The 21,656-nt window shown below is 34.5% G+C and overlaps 1 protein-coding gene across 3 annotated transcripts in view; it reads left to right on the forward strand.

Moving 5' to 3' along the window:
• Itch (itchy E3 ubiquitin protein ligase) overlaps positions 1–21,656 on the forward strand; it is a 123,873-nt gene that overhangs the window by 93,835 nt on the left and 8,382 nt on the right. For all 3 annotated transcript variants that reach the window (XM_058575452.1, XM_046433362.2, XM_046433361.2), the window contains 9 exons: positions 6,001–6,073; positions 6,889–6,960; positions 8,859–8,947; positions 11,193–11,352; positions 11,532–11,665; positions 12,000–12,140; positions 16,141–16,261; positions 16,896–17,000; positions 19,189–19,285. In XM_058575452.1, the coding sequence (XP_058431435.1) occupies positions 6,001–6,073; positions 6,889–6,960; positions 8,859–8,947; positions 11,193–11,352; positions 11,532–11,665; positions 12,000–12,140; positions 16,141–16,261; positions 16,896–17,000; positions 19,189–19,285 (992 nt within the window). The remainder of the gene's footprint in view (positions 1–6,000; positions 6,074–6,888; positions 6,961–8,858; positions 8,948–11,192; positions 11,353–11,531; positions 11,666–11,999; positions 12,141–16,140; positions 16,262–16,895; positions 17,001–19,188; positions 19,286–21,656) is intronic.

The raw sequence follows: 21,656 nt of genomic DNA on the forward strand, positions 1-21,656 counted from the left end.
AAATCAAGTGCATAATAAAATGATGTAATCAAGAGACACAGTAAACACAAGATATGTGAGGCTGCTGCCAGCATAACATGGCATATTATTTTACAGTAAACTCTTTGTTTTTATATAACTAGGAGTACAGTTAAAATAATGATTGAAGGCATTGTTTTATACTGTTTTGTTATTGGTTATACATTAAATAGTAACATAGTTTTTTATTATCATTATCAAGTATTATGCACTATGCATAATAGTATGTGCATAATAGTATGTGTATAATAGTATGTGCAATATTTTACTATGGCAGTGCAGTAAGTTTGTTTATACCAGCATCACCTCAGACGTGAGTAATATGTTGTGCTACGATAGTAAAGATGGCTGTGGCATTATGAGACCATTATCTTAAATGTGGTCTGTCATTGACTGAAACATCATTATGCCATGGGTGACTATATTCTGAATATTAATTCCTTATTAGATACTTGAATTAAAAGCATTTTCTCCCATTTTTACTTAGGATAGTGCTCTTTGATGCACAAAAGCTTGAAAATCTGATAAAGTCCATTTTGTCTATATTTTGGTGCCCATGCCTTTGGTGTCATTCCCAAGAAATTATTGCCAAATCTAGGTTTTTTCTTCTCCTAGGTTTCCCTCTGAGATTTGTAGAGTTAGAGCTTGTACATTTGGGTGTTTGATTCATTTTGAGTTAATTTTTGTATATGATATTGGATAAGGGTGCAATCTGAATTTTTTATGCGTGGATATCCAGTTTTCCTAGCAGCATTTGTTAAAAAGGCTTCTTCTTTTGTTACTTAGTCTTGGCATCTGTATTAGCCAGCTTTCCATCACTTTAATAAAATACCTGACATAGGCTACTTAGTACAGAAATTTATTCCTCTCAGTTTTGACCAGAGTCTAAACAGGCTGAATGAGGACCGCCACTTGCCTACATTACCTCATGGCAGATGGTAGTATATCATAGTGGAAGAATATGTAAAAGTAATTGGTCATCTTTTTTTTAATATTTATTTTTTAGTTGTAGTTGAACACAATACCTTCATTTCACTTGTTTATTTTTATGTGGTGCTTAGGATCGAACCTAGGGTCTCCACATGTGAGGCAAGTGCTCTACCACTGAGCCATAACCCCAGCCCAAACGGTCATCTCTTGAAGTGGGTAGAAAGAAAGTACAATCTGGGTCCCACAGTCCCCCTTGAGAACACACCCCTAATGATGTAATGATCTCCTAGTAGGTCTAACATCTTAAAGATCCAGAGCAACTCCTAATACCATTACCCTGGGGATATTCAACATCCAAACCATGGAGGCGGCCTTGTCAAAAATTATTCAATATGTTGGTGAGGGTTTCTTTTTGGCTTTCCATATTCCATTCTATTGGTCTAAATGTCTGTCTTTATGCCAGTGCAACACTGTTTTGATTACTATGGCTCTGTAGTATGTTTTAACATTAGGAAGTATAAATCCTCTAGCTTTGTTCTTCCTTTTCAAGATGATTTTGGCTATTGGGATTCCTTGATATTGTGTACTAATTTTAGGATTTTTTTGGTCCTATTTCTACAAAGATGTTCTTATTATTTTGATAGGAATTACATTGAATCTATAGATCTGTTTGGTAGCATGGTTATTTTAACAATACTGATTCTTCTAATCCATGAAATGTGGATATTGTTCCATTTACTTGTGTTATTTTTAATTTCTTTCAACAGTATTTTGTAGTTTTTGATAGACAAGTCTTTTACCCTTCATTTCATTCCTGAGAATTTTATTTTTGCTGCTATTGTAAAAGGAATTTTTTTTTTTTAATATTCTACTGCTTTTCTGAATTTGCTTATTCTAACAGCTTTTTTATGTGGAATCTTCAAAGTATTTCCTGCACAAAAGATCAAATCAATATACAGGCACAGTGATGCACACTTGTAATCCCAAAGATTCATGAGGCTAAGGCAGAAGGTTTGCCAAGTTTAAGGCTTGTCATGGTAACTTAGTGAGACCCCATTTCAAAAATGAAATATAAAAAGGGCTGGGGGTGTAGTTTAGTGGTGGAACACTCTTGGGTCCCAGTATCAGGAAAAGGAAAAGAGACAAAAAAGTCATATCATCTGCAAACAGATCATTTTACTTCTTCCTTCCCATTTTGGATGCCTTTGATTTCTTTTTCTTGCCTAATTGTTTTGGCTGTAACTAACAATAGTATGTTGATCAGAAGCGATGAAATTAGGCATCCTTATATTATTTCTAATCTTAATGGAAAAGCTTTCATTCTTTAACCATTCAATGTGATGTTCATTATGAGATTTTCACATACAGCCTTTATTATGTTGAGGTAGTTTCCCTCTATTCCTTATCTGTTGAGTATTTTTTATCATGAAAACGGTATTGAATTTTGTTTAATGCTTTTTCTGCATCAATTGAGATGATCATGTGGGTTTCTCCTCTTCATTCTGCTAATGTGGCATATTACATTTTTTTATATGTTGAACTGTCCTTTCAGTCCAAGAGTAAATCCTACTTTATCAACTTCATAAAAAGGATTAAAATGCTAATCCTTTTAATATTTTGCAAAAAGTTTTTGCTAATATTTTCTTGAGGATTTCTGTATCTGTATTGGTAAGAGGTATTTGTTTATAGTTTTCTTTTAGCGTTTATGTGACTTTCTTATCAAGGCAGTTCTGCGTGCCCCCTCCCATTATCATTTACTTTTATACTTATGCATATTAAAAGCTTTCATATTTAAAGCAAAAACTGAGAAATGAGGCCAATTGAGTATTAATGAAATTGCAGAGATAATTTATATGGAAATAAATAAATAGATATCGTTATCATTCATTTTAGTTATAATTAAGTTTGGGTACATATAACATGAAAACCCAAAACAATAGTGGCTTATAAAAGTAGAAGTATATTTATCTCCATCTTTTAATTTTTTATTTTCATGTGTATGCCTATGTAGACACATAGATGGTTAGTAATAATAAGTAAACTGAAATATTCCAATAACCCAAAAGAATGCAGAAAAGGACAAACAGAAAAACAAAAAAAATACAAGAAAAAAAATAAACAATAAATGTTAGACCTAAACCTAAACATCTCAATAATTGCATGAAATCTAAATGAATGTCTCAGTGAGAAGTTAGTCAATATAACAATATAATTTGGCCAATCACTCCTCAGCACTTTCCCTGTCCCTCCCTGCCTCCAACTCTTTGATCCCTGTCCTCTACTGATCTCTCTTTAATTTTCATGAAATCTGCCCCACCTTTCTTTTCCTTTTTTTCTCTAGCTTCCACATAGGAGGAAAAAAATACAACCCTTCAAATAACCTAAAACCTTCTGAGTTTTACTCATTTTGTTTAACATGATGGTCTCTAGTTCCATCCATTGTCCTGCAAATGAGAAAATTTCATTTTTCTCTATGGCTGAATAAACTTTCTATATATATATATATAATCACATTTTCTTTATCCATGCATCTGTTGATGGACACCTACGCTGGTTCCATAGTTTCATTATTATGAATTATGCTGCTTATCTCCATCTTTTAAAAATAGTTCAGGCAAAAGTGTATCTTCTAGGGTACTTGCCTAGCATTCACAAGGCCCTGGATTTAATCTTTAGCACTGCAAAAAAAGAATTTTAAAAATGGCCATTGAGACACAGCCATGTGTATTGTGGCTCCGCGGGGGGGTGGGGGGGGGGAAACATCCCAAGAGAGATTAGGAAATATTTTGTACTAAATCCTAATGAAAGTACAACATATCACAGTCTGTGAGATTTAGGTTAGTAATCCTGAGAAGACAGTTAATTGCTCTAAATGATTAGATCAGAAAATTAAGAAAGGCATGAAATCAATGATTTCTACTTCCCCCTTAATAAACTAGAAAGAAGAAAGTTACTAATCTCCTAGTAAGTACAAGAAAGGACATAAAAATAATAGCAGTAATCAATGAAATGGAAATGAAACAGTAGAAAAATCAAAAGTAGAAGGATCTTTGAGAAGCAGTAATAGTTTTGACAGCCCCTAGTAATCCTGATAAAGGAAAAAAGAGAAAATACAAATTACTAGTATTAAAGCAAAAGACCTTTATCTAGTAAAAAAAATGAAATTCATAATTAAAGAATTTTCCATAAACAAAATTTTGGTTTGCAGCCAGGCACTGTGACACATACCTGTAATCCCAGCCACTCAGGAGGCTGAGGCAGGAGGATTACAAGTCTGAGGCCAGCCTGGGCAATTTCATAAGACCAAGTTTCAAAATGAAAAGTAATAAGGACTGTATCTCAGTGTTACAGGATTTCTGGGTTCTATCCCTAGTAGCACGAAAAAGAAACAAACAAAAAAACACTGGTCTAGACAGCTTCACTGGTAAATTTTATCCAACTTATAAATAATAAATAGCATCAATCCTATTCAGATTCTTCCACAAAACATAAGGGATGGGAACACTTCCCAAATCATTTTATGAAGTTTCTATAATCCAGGTACCCAAACCAGATAAGAAAAGTATAACAAAATAAGACTAATAATTTGTTTATTAATATTTCTGTGAACATAGCTGTTAAAATTCTTAACATTATAATGGCAAATTGCCAGATATAAAAGGGATTATTTTACTACCATCAGGTGAAGTTTATCCCAATAATGAAAGTTTTAATATATCCAAATCAATAAAATTTACCATATTAATAGATTAGAGGAGGAAAAACCTATGGTCATTTCAGGAAAAGCTTTTGACAAAATACAAAACAAATTTATGATAAAAAGCCCTAGCTACCTGGAAAAGCTCTTACCCACAAAAAGGCATTTACAAAAAACCATAGTTAACATCACACTTAATGATGAAGTACTCCAAAAGATCAAGAATAAGACAAGAATGTTTACTTGTCACTGCTGTCATTCAACAATGTATTGGTAGTTATAGCCGTGGCAATGAGATAAGAAAAAGAAAAAATTGGAAAAGAAAGAAGTAAAACTGTCTCCCACCCCACCACACACAGATAACATATATAGAAAATACTAAGGAGTCTAGAATATATTAGAACTAGTAAGTGAATTTAACAGTGTCACAGGATACAAAGTCAGTATACAAAATCAATTTTATTTTTATACTGAAATACATTCAACATTTAGAAAATGAAATTTAAGGTAGGCTAAGGAGAAAACCAGTTGGTGTGAAGTCCAGGGCTAGCTGGGAAGCCCCAGAACATCATATTGATCTAGGTTCGTCCCTTCCTCCCTTCCTCTTCTTTCCACATACCTTTATTTTATTTTTAAATATTTATTTTTTAGTTATACTTAGAGACAATACCTTTGTTTTATTTATTAATGTGGTGCACATCCCAGGCAAGCACTCTGCCCACTGAGCCACAGCCCCAGTCCTAGGTTTCTTTCTTTATGTCCTACCATGCAGAGCCTGGTCTCCATCCTCAGTATCATCCCATGGTCTGTGACAGATAGCTGCTGTGAAACTTCTTCTGTCAAAGTCTACACTCCCATACTGGAATATGGAGGAAGGGAAAATTGGAATGGGAAAAAATAAAAACAGAAATTTCCCTTTCCAGCTCTCTCTGTTCTGAAAGTCTCCTATGACATTTCCATTTAGAGCTCCTTAGCCAGACTTGAAGTGATATGAATGAATTGAGAAAGAGTCTTTATCCTAGATAGCAGTCTTGCCTACATGACTATGAAGAGTTTTATTTAAGGAAAAAAGCATAGATAGCATTCTCAGAACTCCCTTTAACCAGCCCTGTTAGGTTTGGCTATATATAAAAAAAATCCACAATAGTGGCTTCAGCAAGATCAAAATTTCTGTCTTTTCCTAAAAATTGAACCTGGGAAAACATTCAGTAACAACAAATTTTGTGTTTGGAATGTGCTATTCTGAGTATTTTTGTCTTTTACCACTAAATTATGAAATGAGTGGGGTGTTTGGTTTCTTTCAGCGTTCTTTTACAAGCAGCCATATTTGTCACTTAACCCTTGTTCTTCCTCAGAGACAATGGACCTCAGATAGCCTATGTTCGGGACTTCAAGGCAAAGGTTCAGTATTTCCGGTTCTGGTGCCAGGTTAGTATTGGGACTGTATCTCTATACTTACTTTAGTTTATTAAGTTACTTTTATTATTACACAGTGATTTTGAAAATGATTAACTCCTGGAAAAACAGGTAAAATGGGAAACATTAGAACCTCCTTCCCCTATTTTTAGGACAAAGAAATACATTTATTGATCTGGTAATTTGTAGCTTTTTTTTAATCCAGAAGATTAAGCTTAAAATCATTTGAATAATAAAACATTGTCACTTTTTCCTCAGTACTCAAATCTTCAAATACGTTAAAACTTTTTCTAATGTATAAACTGTGACTGACCATTTTCATAACTATTGTTTGATACAAATGACTAATAGGTACATATATGTTCATACACAAATGACCACATATATTCAAACTTGTTATGTTTAGAGTGTTTTTCTAAATGTGATCAGCTGCTTCTAATGTCTAAATAAATTACTTGAATTAATGATTTTATGGGTGCTAAGTAAAACTAATACATTAGAATGTTGTTTTATAAAATATTTCTAAACTTCAAAATCCTCTAATTAACTGAGAAACCAGAAGAATCAATTAGTTTTTTAAAAATAAAATTAAGATTTATTTGAGTCACTAAAGTAAGCATTGTGCATAAGATTTTTTTTTCTGTTTCTCCTATATCAAATAATATGTAATCAGCATGAATACTCACAAATGCATTGGTAAACACTACTGAATATAAATTCATGTTATTTTTTGTTTGTTTGTTTCTATAAACAAGTAAGACTTTTCCCTTTTTGTTTTTTGGTAGGTAATTTTAATAGAATTGACTTAAATCATTCTTATATTTCAGCAATTGGCCATGCCACAGCACATAAAGATTACAGTAACAAGAAAAACACTGTTTGAGGATTCCTTTCAACAGGTATTGTCTTGTTTACTGAGTAGTTCTGCTAAGCCAGAGCCACCTTTTGGTGTTAACAGTTCAACCCAAATAGTTTTGAACTTGAGTTTGGAGTTCTTGAATTTTTAAATTTAATCTCATTACAGACTACCTTAGTATTTATCATTTAGGAACATGTACAAAGTTTTGTGTATGTGTGTGTGCTCGCACGCGCGTGCTTGTGTGCCTCAGTGTTTGTTACTCATAGTGATTAGTGAGTTTTTGATTTCCATTTCTATGCTGTTTGGTGTTTGATTTGAAATAGATGTAAAAATTGGGAAATAGGCTATCAATGGGCAAAGGTCTTGAAATATCCATATGAACATTGTGGAATGGGAAAGGAGATGGGATGACTTCATTTTTACACTCTGAATTACTTAGATTTTTATCATAAACATGTTACTGTTACAATTAAAAATTATTTAGATGTAGGAAACAAAATAAATGGTCATTGGTGACAGTATCTGATAAAGGATGTGTTAGATTTCCAAAATAATCAACAATTTTTTTTACTTGCGCCCAGAACCTGAATCAATCAATCAACTTTATCTTGCAGATATTACTTTTTTAAAAAAATACTTATTTATTTTTAGGTGTAGTTGGACACAATGCCTTTATTTTATTTATTTATTTTTATGTGGTGCTGAGGATTGAACCCAGGACCTCGCACATGCCAGACAAGTGCTCTACTGCTGAGCCACAACCCCAGCCCTATCTTGCAGATATTACTAACAACCAAGTATAACTAAATGTTAAGTGATTGGCCATGCCAATGGGAGCAAATGTGTTGAATTGAAAACATCTGGCTAATCCTTGTTTAAGATCAAATGTAGGAGTGATTATTTTCAAGATATCGTTGTAGCAACAACTCAAGAAGTAACTGAATGCAAAGGGGAAAGAAATTGAGATAGTTGGCAGTAGCTGGCTACTTGCTTTTAGAAATACTTGTGTTCATTTTCTAATGGAACCTCAATTATTAACATTAAAAGGGAAACCTAGTTTGCATCCTGCTCTGTAGGAGCAGACAACTTTTTAGTGGGACTTGGAGCTTGACTGAGACCATTTAGAGAATTGTGGTCATACCCCTTGATCTGATGTAAGTCTCCAAGATCATTCTATACCCTAGTCTTTGCCCATTTCTAGTTTTCATATTCATAATCACCCTTTTGGCACTGAGTAATTAGTCTGTGTTGAGTGGGTTTCTTGGAACATAACTTGGAACACAGCTAGTGTTAAGCTGTGAAATAGGCTGGATGTGGTGATGCAAGCCTGTAGTCCCAGCTGTAGGAAGCTGAGGCAGGAGAATTGCAAGTATGAGGCCAACCTTAGCAATTTAGGGAGACCCTGTTCCAGAATAAAATAAAAAGGACTAGGGACATAGCTCTATGGTAGATCACCCCTGGATTCAATCCCCAAAATGACCCCCCCCCCAAAAAAAAAAAAGAATATCACTATTTAAAAGAAAATTATATAGCCGGGTGCAGTGGTGCACACCTGTAATTCCAGCACCTTGGGAGGCTAAGGCAGGAAGATTGGGAGTTCAAAGACATTGTCAGCAACTTATTGAGACCCTGTCTAAAAATATTTTTAAAAGATATTGGATGTGACTCAGTGGTTAAGTGCCCATGGGTTTAATCTCTGGTATCAAAAGAAAAAAAGAAATTTATATATGTATAAAGTACACAAAGATACAGATACGTATAACATATAAAATGTTATGGAAATTTAATGTGTTTTCTATATGTGTGATGTTAACTAGATCACAAACAGCATTTTGTGTCCTAGGGGATTTAAGTTACCTTTAATGAAGAAAGTGTCAGATTTGGAAGTGATAGAATGATGTTTCCACAACTGCTTTTACCAATTTTCTTATTTTGTAGATAATGAACTTCAGTCCCCAAGATCTGCGAAGACGTTTGTGGGTGATTTTTCCAGGAGAAGAAGGTTTAGATTATGGAGGTGTAGCAAGGTAGTGATAATATGAATACTCAGAACTTAATTCCTTTCTTCCAAAGGTATCATTGCACTTTGCTTGCAAGTATTATTTTCTCAATCTTATATTTCAGGAAAATGAAATATGACAAATTATTGTAGCTTTATTATGCTGGAGCTACAGAATTTCAACAAACATTAATTCAGCACTTTCTAAGGTATTGCTAGTTGACTTCACCTACATCATTCATTTAGCCCTCAGAACAACCCTGTGAGATAGAATTCTACAGATGATGAAGTTTAGAGATTCATCTAACACACATAATAAGTTATATAGCCTGGATACAACCACCTCATGTCTGTTTCACAGAGCATGCAAGGCCCTATAGCACTCGTGTCATTTCCTCCTCTACACAGTACTGATACAGATAATACACAATTCCTAACTGATATTAAAAATCTGTCATGAGAATACAGAGACTATATAAAATAGAGTTGAAAATCTTAATTCTTTTTTTTTTTTTTAAAGAGAGAGAATTTTTTTTTTAATATTTATTTTTTAGTTTTCGGTGGACACAACATCTTTGTTTGTATGTGGTGCTGAGGATCGAACCTGGGCCACACGCATGCCAGGCGAGCGCGCTACCACTTGAGCCACATCCCCAGCCCGAAAATCTTAATTCTACTTTCTTCATATTGGAGCTACTAATCAAGCCCTGGAAGGTAGCCTTCAGGAAGAAATTGTGTTTCTGAGCAGGGCATGTGGTTTAGTGGTAGAGTGCTTGCTTAGCAAAGTGGAGGTGCTGGGGTAGATCCCCAGAACAGCAAAAAAAGAGCCAGGCAAGTCTAGAAGCTGAAGCAGTAGAATTACGCGTTCAAGGCCAATCTCAGCAACTTAGATCATTTCTCAAAATAAAAAAGAAAAAGAACTGAAGATGTAGATTAGTGATAAAGTGCCCCTGAATTCAATCCCCTGTATGAATAGAAAGAAAGAAAAAAAAAATCACTTTCCTTATTCCATAGCAATATGTCATACCAGGGCAAAAATTTACATAGTAGTGGCAATGTGGAAAGGCAAGGACTTTGGAGTCAGGAGTGGTATTAATGTTTTCTTTTCTGCACTCATAATGTCTCTCTATCTTGGATTACTATGAAGAATAGAAATACTTTAATGAAATACTTTAATAGAAATACATTAGTAACCTAATTCAGAACCTAAGTCTTTCTGTGCTCACTAACTGGTGACTACATTTTAGTAATCCTTTATATTGTGACATAAATTTCTTTCAAGTATATGAAATAGTCAGAAGTAAAAGAGTAGATGGGGCTGGGGTTGTGGCTCAGGAGTACAGTGTTCGCCAAGCATGTGTGAGGCCCTGGGTTCAATCCTCAGCACCTCATAAAATAAATAAATAAAATAAAGGTATTGTGTCCAACTACAACTAAAAATTGAATTTTTTTTTTTAAAAACAAAGTAAACGAGTAGAAACCTTTAATTTTGTACAAGGTAAAGATAATTCAGGAAGAGGCCAATTATTCAGTCTTATTTAGAAAACCACTAACAATATTAAAAGCAGCATTATTACCAGAGGCTATGAACTAACAGGAAAAGAGGTCTAGGAAACTGATACCACAATGTTTTGTTCCAGATTTGTCCTACCAAACCCATACATGTTACATAGTTAATAACCACAATCTCAGGTTAATATGGGTAGATATTTTCAGAGCACTTGAATTGGTGCTTTTAACAGCATTTTCTCAATTTTTAAGGAGCCAGAATTACTTGGTTTATTGCCTCCGAAATTGGAGGGTTGTTCACATTCATCCTGAATGTAGGTAGTGGTGGCACTTGTTGAAGATCACCATGGGACTTAGCAATACATGGAATATTAGATGCATTTCAGCCACTCTCATCACATGAGTCAATAGTGAATTTTAACTTGTCTACATGTAGTAGCATTTCATCAATTCCAAGACTAATATTTTCAAAATTGGACTGTGTATTACCATTATAATTGGAAAAAAAATGTTAGTGGTTCATCAAATAAAGGTACATTTAAAGTCAATAATGGGTTAGATTTTTTTGAAATCTAACAATAAGCAATGTATAAATATCAACACATTTGAGCAGAAGCAATGAAAATCAACAGATTAGATTAGAGGTTAGACAACTAGTACCACCTAAGGAATGTAGATTCCTGAGAACTTTGTAGCATTGATCTTTGATTTGTTGGCATTGTTACTTACGAGATTTTTCATCCTGAGTTTTCTTTTGATTTCAGAGAGTGGTTCTTTCTTTTGTCACATGAAGTTTTGAACCCAATGTATTGCCTGTTTGAATATGCAGGGAAGGATAACTACTGCCTGCAGATAAACCCCGCTTCTTACATCAATCCAGATCACCTGAAATATTTTCGTTTTATTGGCAGGTTTATTGCCATGGTAAGTGCAGGTGGAGAACTGTGTGTTTACTTTGTTAAATCAACAATATTAAATTTTCTTACATATGCCATAAAAGATCATTTGACAGGGGAGTTTTTATAAATGAAGAATACACCTAATGTTTAGAAATAAAATTACTTTCATATAGTTATCTGAAATGATGTTTTCTTTTTGTATAGGCTCTGTTCCATGGAAAATTCATAGACACAGGTTTTTCTTTACCATTCTATAAATGTATCTTGAACAAACCAGTTGGACTTAAGGATTTAGAATCTATTGATCCAGAATTTTACAATTCTCTCATCTGGGTTAAGTAAGTTTCTATATATATTTAATTTATTAGAATAGAGTCTATATGCTTTCATTATGGTATTAGTAACTTATCAAGCTATAGGCATGTAATTGGTTTATTGAATTTAAATGATCTGCACGTCAAACTTGTCTCTCTGTTTAATGTGATAAATTTCACAGGAGTACCTTAAGAAACTAGGTAGTAATATGATAGTTTAAGAGCATATAACCTTCTAATTTCTTATTTTGATGTTATAGCTTAATGTTAATTATTTTAGACCAGAGGCCTCAAGTCAAAACTTGAATTATGTTTGAATTCGTGGACATGACAAATAGTGCTAATTTTATTTTTACAGAGAAAACAATATTGAAGAATGTGGTTTGGAAATGTACTTCTCCGTGGATAAAGAAATTCTAGGTGAAATTAAAAGTCATGACTTGAAACCCAATGGTGGCAATATTCTTGTAACAGAAGAAAATAAAGAGGAATATATCAGGTGAGAGAGAATGTTCCTTTTGATATAGTTTAGCATTTCTGTTGATAATTTCCTATTAATAGTAATTGGCAATATTTCAAAAAAAAATTTCCCTTTGTACTAATCATTATTCTATGTAAGTAGTTATTTCTCACTCACAGTTTCAGCCCAAAAGTGGGAGTTCCAAGGGTAGAAATGCTAGATCATTTCTTTTAAATTTCAATTCTGTAACCACTGTGCTAAATATCATTTCATTGCAAAAAAATCTCAAATTTGTATGCTGATATTTTCATGGGGAATATTAAAAAATTGGGCAAAATTTATAATAAAATAATGGTTTATGGTATTTCCTCTATAATGCTTTGCACTGGTTCATACTTGTAGTTACTGGTCCATTCAAGTCTTCTCGACACCAGTTCTATCTAATCAGGGTTAAATTGAGTGTATCTGCTGCTTCTTATGTTTCAGTTTCTATGTCTCTTGCCTGATTTTCCCTTCATAATTAGAAGTGTACAGTTGTACCCATCACCAACTACTATGTACAATCATTGTTTATTAGTTACATAATGTAGCCTTTCGAAAATTTAGTTTAAACTGGATGCGTTGGCATACGCCTATAATCCCAACTACTCCTGAGGCAGTGAGTTGTGACTTCACGGCCAGGCTGGGCGACTTAGTGAGACCCTGTCTCAAAATAAAATAAAAAGAACTGAGGATGTAGCTCAGTGATAAAGGGTCCCTGGGTTAAATCTCTTGTCTCACCCAAATAAATAAATAAATACATTTTTTTGTTTGTTTTTTAAGAGGTATAATTTAGAGTAAAATGCCGAGAGCTTACCTAAGTAAATAGTTAATATTTTGGCAATTTCGTACCAGAGATTGAGTCCAGAGGTGCTTAACCACTGAGCCACATTCCCAGCCCTTTTACTATTTTATTTTGAGACAGAGTCTTGCTAAGTTTCTTAGGACCTCAGCCTTCCTCATCGATGGAATTACAGGCATGTGCCATTGTCCCCAGCTGCTAAATCACTCTTAAATGTCAGTTTTGTAAACATTATTCAATATAGCATCATGTCCCTATAAAGATGACCTAAGGGGCTGGGATTGTGGCTCAGCGGCAGAGTGCTCGTATAGCACGTGTGAGGCCGTGGGTTTGATCCTCAGTACCACATAAAAATAAATAAACAAAATAAAGATGACCCAAATCAAACTATGGGACTTTTTTTTCCCCGTCTTCTGTCCCCCCACCCCATAACAGAGCAATACCATATGCATTTCCCTTCCCCTGGCCAAGAGGCAGCTGGTTCAGTTTAGTTTTATTTCTATATCAGATCGTGGACTTCCTAAAATGGAATCATATCATGTACTTTTTTGTATCTGTCTGTTTTATTCAGCATTATGAGATTTATCATGTTTTATGTTTCAGTATTTTATTCCTTTTTGTTGCTGAGACATGTTTCATGTTATGTGTACATCACAATTTGTATATCCATTCTCTCGTTGACATTTCAGTTGTTACCCTCTTTAGGGTTATTATGAGTAAAGCTGCCTTGAACATTTTTATTGAGCCTTTTTGTGAACCATGTTTGTATTTCTCTTACATAAATACCCAGGAGTGAAATGTTGGGTGTTAGGGTGGGTGCTTAACTTCATTAGAAACTTGCTGCCAGTTTCTAAAAGTGGTCCTGCCATTTTATAGGCCTACTAGCAGTGTTTGCGTTTTTGTTTTACAATCTTGCCAATTCAGTATTGTCTGTAGTATATCCTTGTAGTTTTAACTTCCATTTCTTCCTTCACTATGGTATTGAGTACCTTTTTGTACATATTGATTATTTGTAGCTCTTTTGCCCATTTTATGATGGACATTTTGTAATTGGGATGTCCTTCATTGGTTTTAAAGAGTTCTTTACATATTCTGGATCATTGATTTTAGACATCTCCGTTTTCTAATATGAGCATTTAAAGTAGTTTCTAGTTAAAACTATCACAATTGTGGGACATACCTTAGCTATGTCCCACAATTGTGATAGTTTTCATTATCATTTAGTTAAAAATATTTTCTAATATTCATTGTGGTTTCTTTTTTGATCCATAAGTTATTTAGAAGTATATTGTTTAATTTCCAAAGTCTGGGGATTCTTTCCAACTACCTTTGTTTTCTAATTTAATTCCATTATGGTCAGAGAAGAGTCTCTAAATTATTACATTTTAAATATTTTGAAACTTGTGTTATAACCCAATGTGTGTTATATCTGGTACACTTGAAATGTTATGTACTGCCATTGTTAGGTTAAAATTCTATAAATGTCAATTAGGGTCAGATTGGTTGATGATATACTAAACTTTTCTATATCCTTATTGATGGTTTTGTTTTTGTTTTAATTTTTGGTGCTGGGGATTGAAACCAAGACCTCACACATGTTAAGCCTGTGCTGTACTACTGAGCCACACCCCTGGTCTTATTTTTTGCTTCATGTATTTTGAAGCTATGTTATAGTATATTCTCATGTATATTATGCTTGCAACTAATGAATTGGCTCTCATGAAATGTCATTTTTCTATTTCTGTTATTATCCCTTGGGTTAATTAGTTTTTTTTTTTGTTTTTTTTTTATCACTATGGTCAAAATATCTGACAGGGATAACTTAGAGGAGACATTTTTATTTTTGACTCAGGATTTCAGAGGCTTAGTCCATGATTGACCAAACCCATTGCTATGGGCCCAAGGTGAGTCAGAGCATCATAGCGGAGTGCACATGGAGGAGTACTATTCATGGCTGTCTAGAAAGTAGAGAGAGAAAGGGAAAGGGATCACAAGGAAGTTGAATCTTTCCAGGGCATGCCCCACAGTGACCCATCTCCTCCAGCCATGCCCCATTTACCTACAGTCACCACCCAGTTATTACATTGAAACTAATATGGAGTGATTAAGTCACAGCTCTCATAATCCTATAATTTTACCTCAGATTGTCCTGTATCAAAACCATAACATCCACTCCAGCTTTCCTGTGATGAGTATATTTACATAGTATATTGTCATACAGCCATTTACATTCTATCTGTATCTTTATATCTAAATTTGTTTCTTGAAAGCAGTGTATTCCTAGGTCTTATTATTTTTATGGTTTTATTATTTTTATATATAATGGTTAAGTTTTGCTATTTGCAAGTCTCACCTTGCTATTTGTTTGTTTCCTAAAGTCTGTTCTCCTTTCCTATCTTCTTTGAGTTGATAGATCAATTATTATTGGTTTTTAATCTATTCTGCTGGCATTTTAGTTAAACTTAACTTTTTTGGTGATGACAATAATGATTACAATAATATGCATTCTTAACTTGTCTCTATTTACCTAAAATTTATATTATAGCACCTCTTCTACAATATAAGAAGCTCATAAGACTATAATTATACTTATTTCATTCCAGTCCTTGTTCTGTTGTTGTTATATTTATGCATATATTATAAATTTCATAATACCTTGTAACGCTAAAGTGTTATGTGTACAGCTGCTGGATTTGGCAGATTGGATCTGATAGACAGTAAAGACACTTTTTTTTATATAAGATGGCATTTATTTGAGTAATTATATGGAATCAAGAGCAAAAGCAAAAGTGATAGGTGAGAAAAAGAAGAAAGTACATCACCAGATAAGAGGAAACACCAACACCTCAAGTTATATAGCTGGGGAGTCCCGGGACAGCTTTTCAGCCCCTGAATATTTGACATTAAAGAAATATCATTCTCTTTTTTGTTGTGATAATGGTGTGGTTATGCTTTTAAGAAACTTCATGCTTGAAACATTTTTTCAAAGGAAATTACTCTAATGTATGAGCTAATGGCATAGATGATATAAGATAGGCATTGTGATAAAGCTTGGATATGTTTACAAAGGGGTTCATTATACTCTACATTTATGTTTCAGGTTTTTCATAATAATAAAGTTTAAAATGTTTAACTTTATACTAGAATTTAAAGGTAAAATGTAAATTTCCTGATAGCTTTTTCATATTTATTTGCCAGAATGGTAGCTGAGTGGCGGTTATCTCGAGGTGTTGAAGAACAGACACAAGCTTTCTTTGAGGGTTTTAATGAAATTCTTCCTCAGCAGTATTTGCAATACTTTGATGCAAAGGAATTAGAGGTAATGAATTTTTCTTCATTCCCTTGAATCATGCTAGTAAATAATAACTTCAGGTGTCTACTTTAAATTCACTTTTCCATCTTTTCAGTGGCAGTAGTATTTTTTCTGCTGGTATGATGTTTTGAAACATCCTCAATGGTTAAAAAAATCAAAATTTATAGAGGGGACACAGGTATTGGAAAGATAGTGGAATGAGATGGACTTCACCTACCATAAGTACATGTATGAACACACGAATGGGTGTGATTCTATTTTATGTACAACCAGAGACATGAAAAATTGTGCTCTATATGTGTACTATGAATTGAAATGCATTCTGCTGTCATGTATACCAAATGAGACTAAATAAATGTAAAATTAAAAAAAAGAAAAATCATAATTTATCCAAAAATGAAAGATCATTATTTTAAAAAAAAGTGTTACATTAATACTTCTTTACACTTGAGTAGATATTCCTTGAATATATGTATATATGGAACCATACGTGAAACTTGCTTTCCTAGGTCATAGATACAATTCTTGACGTACAGTTTATACCTGCTGTTAATGTTTTTATTAATATTATCTTTTCTTATGTCAATCATTTTTTTATAAAGTCACCTAAAGAAACAATTTGTCTTTTTCATCCCTAAAGGTCCTTTTATGTGGAATGCAAGAGATTGATTTAAATGACTGGCAAAGACATGCAATCTACCGTCATTACACTAGGACAAGCAAACAAATCATGTGGTTTTGGCAGGTTTGTTTCTAAATTTGTTTCAGTTGGTAACCACAGCATGAAATTCCTTCAAATTTACCACAACGAGTAAAAGAACAAAATATACCAATGTGTGCAGTCCCCTCAGTCCATCCTATGCATTATAATACCATGTTATAGTAAATAAGTATAGCTGAGCATGGGGTGCACACCTATAATCCTAGGGATTGAGACAGGAGGATTGCAAATTTGAGCCAACCTCTACAATTTACCAAGACCCTGCCTCAAAATAAATAATTCAGTGGTAAAGTGCCCTAGGATTAAATCTCCAGTAAAGGAAAAAAAAAAAATCACAGATTATAGATTTGAACAACTATCATATTCATACTGGGGTTTGAGGTTTGAACCCAGAGGTGCTCTATCACTGAGCCATATCCCTATTTTGAAACATTAAGATTAAGTTTTCTAGGCTAACCCTGAACTTGCTGCAATCCTCCTGCCTCAGCCTCCTGAATCATTAGGATTATAGACATGTGTCCTCTAGCCTTTTATCACCATTCTTTTTAAGACTAAGTAACCAACATATATACCTTACACATTTGCCCAGATTATAAGACAATTCCCGTAAATTAGATTCACATTTGATTTAAATGCTGTTTGGAATAGTGTAAAACTGTCAGTATGGTTTTCATTATTCATACTTCATTAAGGTGTTCAGGTGGCAAAATTTAAGAGACCTGGTTTAAAATCATAATGGTGTCTTTCAAAAAAAAATGTCTGCTATAATAACATGAAAAGATGTTCAATGTCATTGGTCATTAAGAAAGTGGAGTCAAAACCACAATGAGATACCACTTCATACTCATTAGTTTTATCAAGGGTTGGGGGTAATTTGTGAGGATCTGAGCAATTGAAACTTTCCAGTCTTGATGAGAGTAATAATGCACCAATATGGAAAACAGTTTGGCAGTTTATAAAAAAGTTAAACATAGAATTAATATATGATTCAGTAATTCCACTCCAAAAAGGAAAGACTCAGATACTGCCACATACATGTTCGTAACAATATTATTTAAGATCACCAAAAGGTGAAATTAACCCATATGCCTGTCAATAGATGGATAAATAAAATGTGCTCTATATTTATAATGGACTATTATTAAACCCTATAAATCTAACACCCCCCCCAAAAAAAAAAATTGACCCATGCTAGAAACAGTATCCAAAAACCTAATGTTTTGAGTAAGAATTAAAGGAAGTAGCCAGGCACAGTGGTGCAAATTATAACCCTAGCAGCTTGGGAGGCTGAGACAGGAGGATCATTAGTTCAAAGCTAGCCTCAACAATTTAGTGAGGTTCTGTCTCAAAATAAAAGGGCTGGGGATGTGGCTCAGTGGTTAAGCATCCCTGGTACAAAAAAAAAAGTTGTAGGCACATAATACTACATATAGGTACATGAACATTTAAAAAACATCAAGGAAAGGAAGTCATTGGATTCTATCTGGATCAGAATTCCGTGAGCTTGATTGGTTTATATTACCAAAAAAGTCCATATAGACTGAAGCTCCATGTCCTATATAACTGTATAGATAGGCTAGGCAGATCTAGGAGGGGGGAAGCAGGGACTTCCTAAAAGAGCTCATCTTCCAACTGCATGAATAGGGAGCTCTTAGGCCCCGAGCATGCTTCTTTTTATAGACATGTTGTCCTGAGATTGATTTAGGGGAAGGTGGTAAGCTTCGATAAACACGAAAATGCCCCCTTTAGGGCTGGGGCTGTAGCTCAGCGGCAGAGCATTTGCCTAGCATGCGTGAGGCACTGGGTTTGATCCTCAGCACCACATAAAAATAAACAAAATAAAGGCATTCTGTTCATCTACTACTACAAAAATAAATAAGGGAGGGAGGGAGGGAGGGAGGGAGGGAGGGAAGGTTCATTTAATATTTGTGTGGGGGTTTGTTTGTTTTGGTTTTGTACCGGGGATTGAACCCAGGGGCACTTAACCCCTGAGCCATATCCCCAGCCCTTTTTATTTTGAGACAGGGTCTTGCTAAGTTGCTGAGGCTGGCCTTCAACTCATGATCCTCCTCCCTCAGCCTCCCATGTCACTAGGATTATAGGCATGTAGCACCATGCCCAGCTCATTTAAGATTTGAAATGATTTTCCTTTCATGTGCAGTGAGCCAAATGTAACATGTCCTATATATCTCTTTAAATATAATCTTAACAGTTTGTTAAGGAAATTGATAATGAGAAGAGAATGAGACTTCTGCAATTTGTCACTGGAACTTGCCGATTGCCAGTAGGAGGATTTGCTGACCTCATGGGTATGTATACCAGGTACTTCTCTCCTATACAGAAAATCATTATCACACTGCTGTTAGGTAAGTGTCTATGTAAGGTATCAGAAATAAAAAGACAAGTATAACCATTTTTTTTCAACTAGCCACAATTTAACCTGGATTGTGTAAACTTCTAAATCATTTTGTAGTCTTTACTTAGGATATCCATCTTCTGTATGTGAACTTTGTTCAGTCAGTCATTTGGCAAACATCTTAGTTTCTCTGAAATGAGAAATATTACTGGTCATATAATATTGTTTAATGATGTGAGAAGATCATTGTACCATAGTGGGTTATTACTTCCCTAATGCCTTCCCAATAGTTTCCCATTTTGTTTGAAACCACTTTTCTAATAGACTGGGAATTGTTTGAGATATAGGTCATATTTTAATTATTTTGTGGTTATTTAAGTGAATGTGAGCATTATGCTAAGTACCCCAGAAGGCTGCACACGTAAGTGATCTCTAAGACTGCTTCAGCTTAGTCAGAATTAGCAAACTAAGCAGGTGATTTTAAAGTGTGAAATCAGTTTAACAAAGATGTTTTAATCATACCAAAAGAATTTGGATATTACCTGGAAGATACTGGAAGCTATGGAAGCATTTTGAAAAGGAAAACTTGTAGAGGCTGCATTTTAGGAAGATTTGATAATAAGATAAATAGCATGTTAAAAGATGGGGCTGGATACTGTGGCACATGCCTGTAATCCCAACTACTTGGGATGCTGAGGCAGAAGAACCATAAATTCAAAGTCAGCCTTAGCAAGTTAGTGAGTTCCTGTCTCAAAATAAAAAAGGACTGTGTGTGTGGATCAGTGGCAGAGCAACCCTGGATTAAATCCTAGTAATACTCAAAGATGGGGAGACCCTGAAGGATATGAGGAACTTATTGCAGCAATAATGGGAACCTGATCTTAGGAGACTGAAGTGGAAATACAAGGGAAAGAATAAATGCTAGAGAAGTTTCAAAAGTAGAAACAGAGCTAGATTTTAAGGTATAAAAAGAATAATGTAGGGAAATGGAGAAGCTGTGAAGTGTAAAGAACATAGTTAGAGATGTTGTAGAAGGATGATGAGTGGTTTAGAATCTGCTGAGTTTAAGGTGACTACTGCCAGATAACTGAGTAGAAAATTCCAGAGAGCATTTTTTTCAGGTAATAATAATGTATGAGTTAGAGGTAAGAGAAGAGGGAAAGTTAAAACAACAGAACAATGACATTTTGATCTGAGAGAATAAATAGCCTTATACAAAAATAGAATATAGAGGCTGAGGTTGTAGCTCAGCGGTAGAGCGCTCACCTAGCACGTGCAAGGTGCTGGGTTCGATCCTCAGCACCACATAAAATAAAGGTATTGTGTCCAACTACAACCAAAATATATATATGTATTTTTTTTTTTTTGGTTGTAAGTGGACACAATACCTTTATTTTGTTTGTTTATTTTTATGTGGTGCCAAGGATGAAACCCAGTGCCTCATACATTTGAGGCAAGTTCTCTACCACTGAGCCAAACCCTAGCCCCAAAATATATATATATATATATATATATATTTTTTTTTTTTTTTAAATAGAATATAGAAAATAATAGAGTGCTGTTGCTTAAAAACATCTGTATGTAAGGATGAGACAGAAATAGCCTGGAGGCCAACTTAAAGAATGAGCCAGAGTTGCCAGTGGCACATGCCTGTAATCTCAGTGGCTCGGGAAGCTGAGGCAAGAGAATCTTGACTTCAAAGCCAGTCTCAGCAATGGCGGGGTGCTAAACAACTCAGTGAGATCCTGTCTCTAAATAAGATACAAAACATGGCATGTGTCTGCATCTGCTTTTTGGGGTGGGGGGAGGGTACTCAGGGTCTCACTGAGTTGTTTAGCGCCTCACTTTTTGCTGAGGCTGGCTTTAAACTCGTGATCCTCCTGTCTCAGCCTCCCGAGCCTCTGGGATTACAGGAGTATGTCACCACTCCTGGGTTCCCTGTACTTTTTCATAATGGCCTTTCACATAACTACTTGTGGAAACAACTTATTGTTATTTAATATAAAGGTACTACAAATGTATATCTATACTAGATTTAGTCAGTGAGACATGAGAAAATTCTTGTGCATGACTCTCCCACACATTTCATAATATTTAATGTGCCTGGCTACTTCTAATTAAAAAAGTTAAGTGGTTCTACCATTTTGATCATTAGTAAATGTTTCTTCCAAGGGAGCAATAGTGACCTTTGTTAAGGCAGTATTTTATAATCACCAGTCATAGCTATTTCTAGCAGAAGGTAGATGACAGGCAAGAATTAATATGTTTGGGGCTAGAGATGTGGGTCATTGGTAGAGTGCTTGCCTAGCAAGCAGGAGGTCCTA

Source organism: Marmota monax, unplaced genomic scaffold (assembly GCF_021218885.2).
Source record: "Marmota monax isolate L192 unplaced genomic scaffold, Marmota_monax_Labrador192_F-V1.1 WCK01_AAM20220418_F8-fsc00014, whole genome shotgun sequence".
NCBI classification, from domain to species: Eukaryota; Metazoa; Chordata; class Mammalia; order Rodentia; family Sciuridae; genus Marmota; species Marmota monax.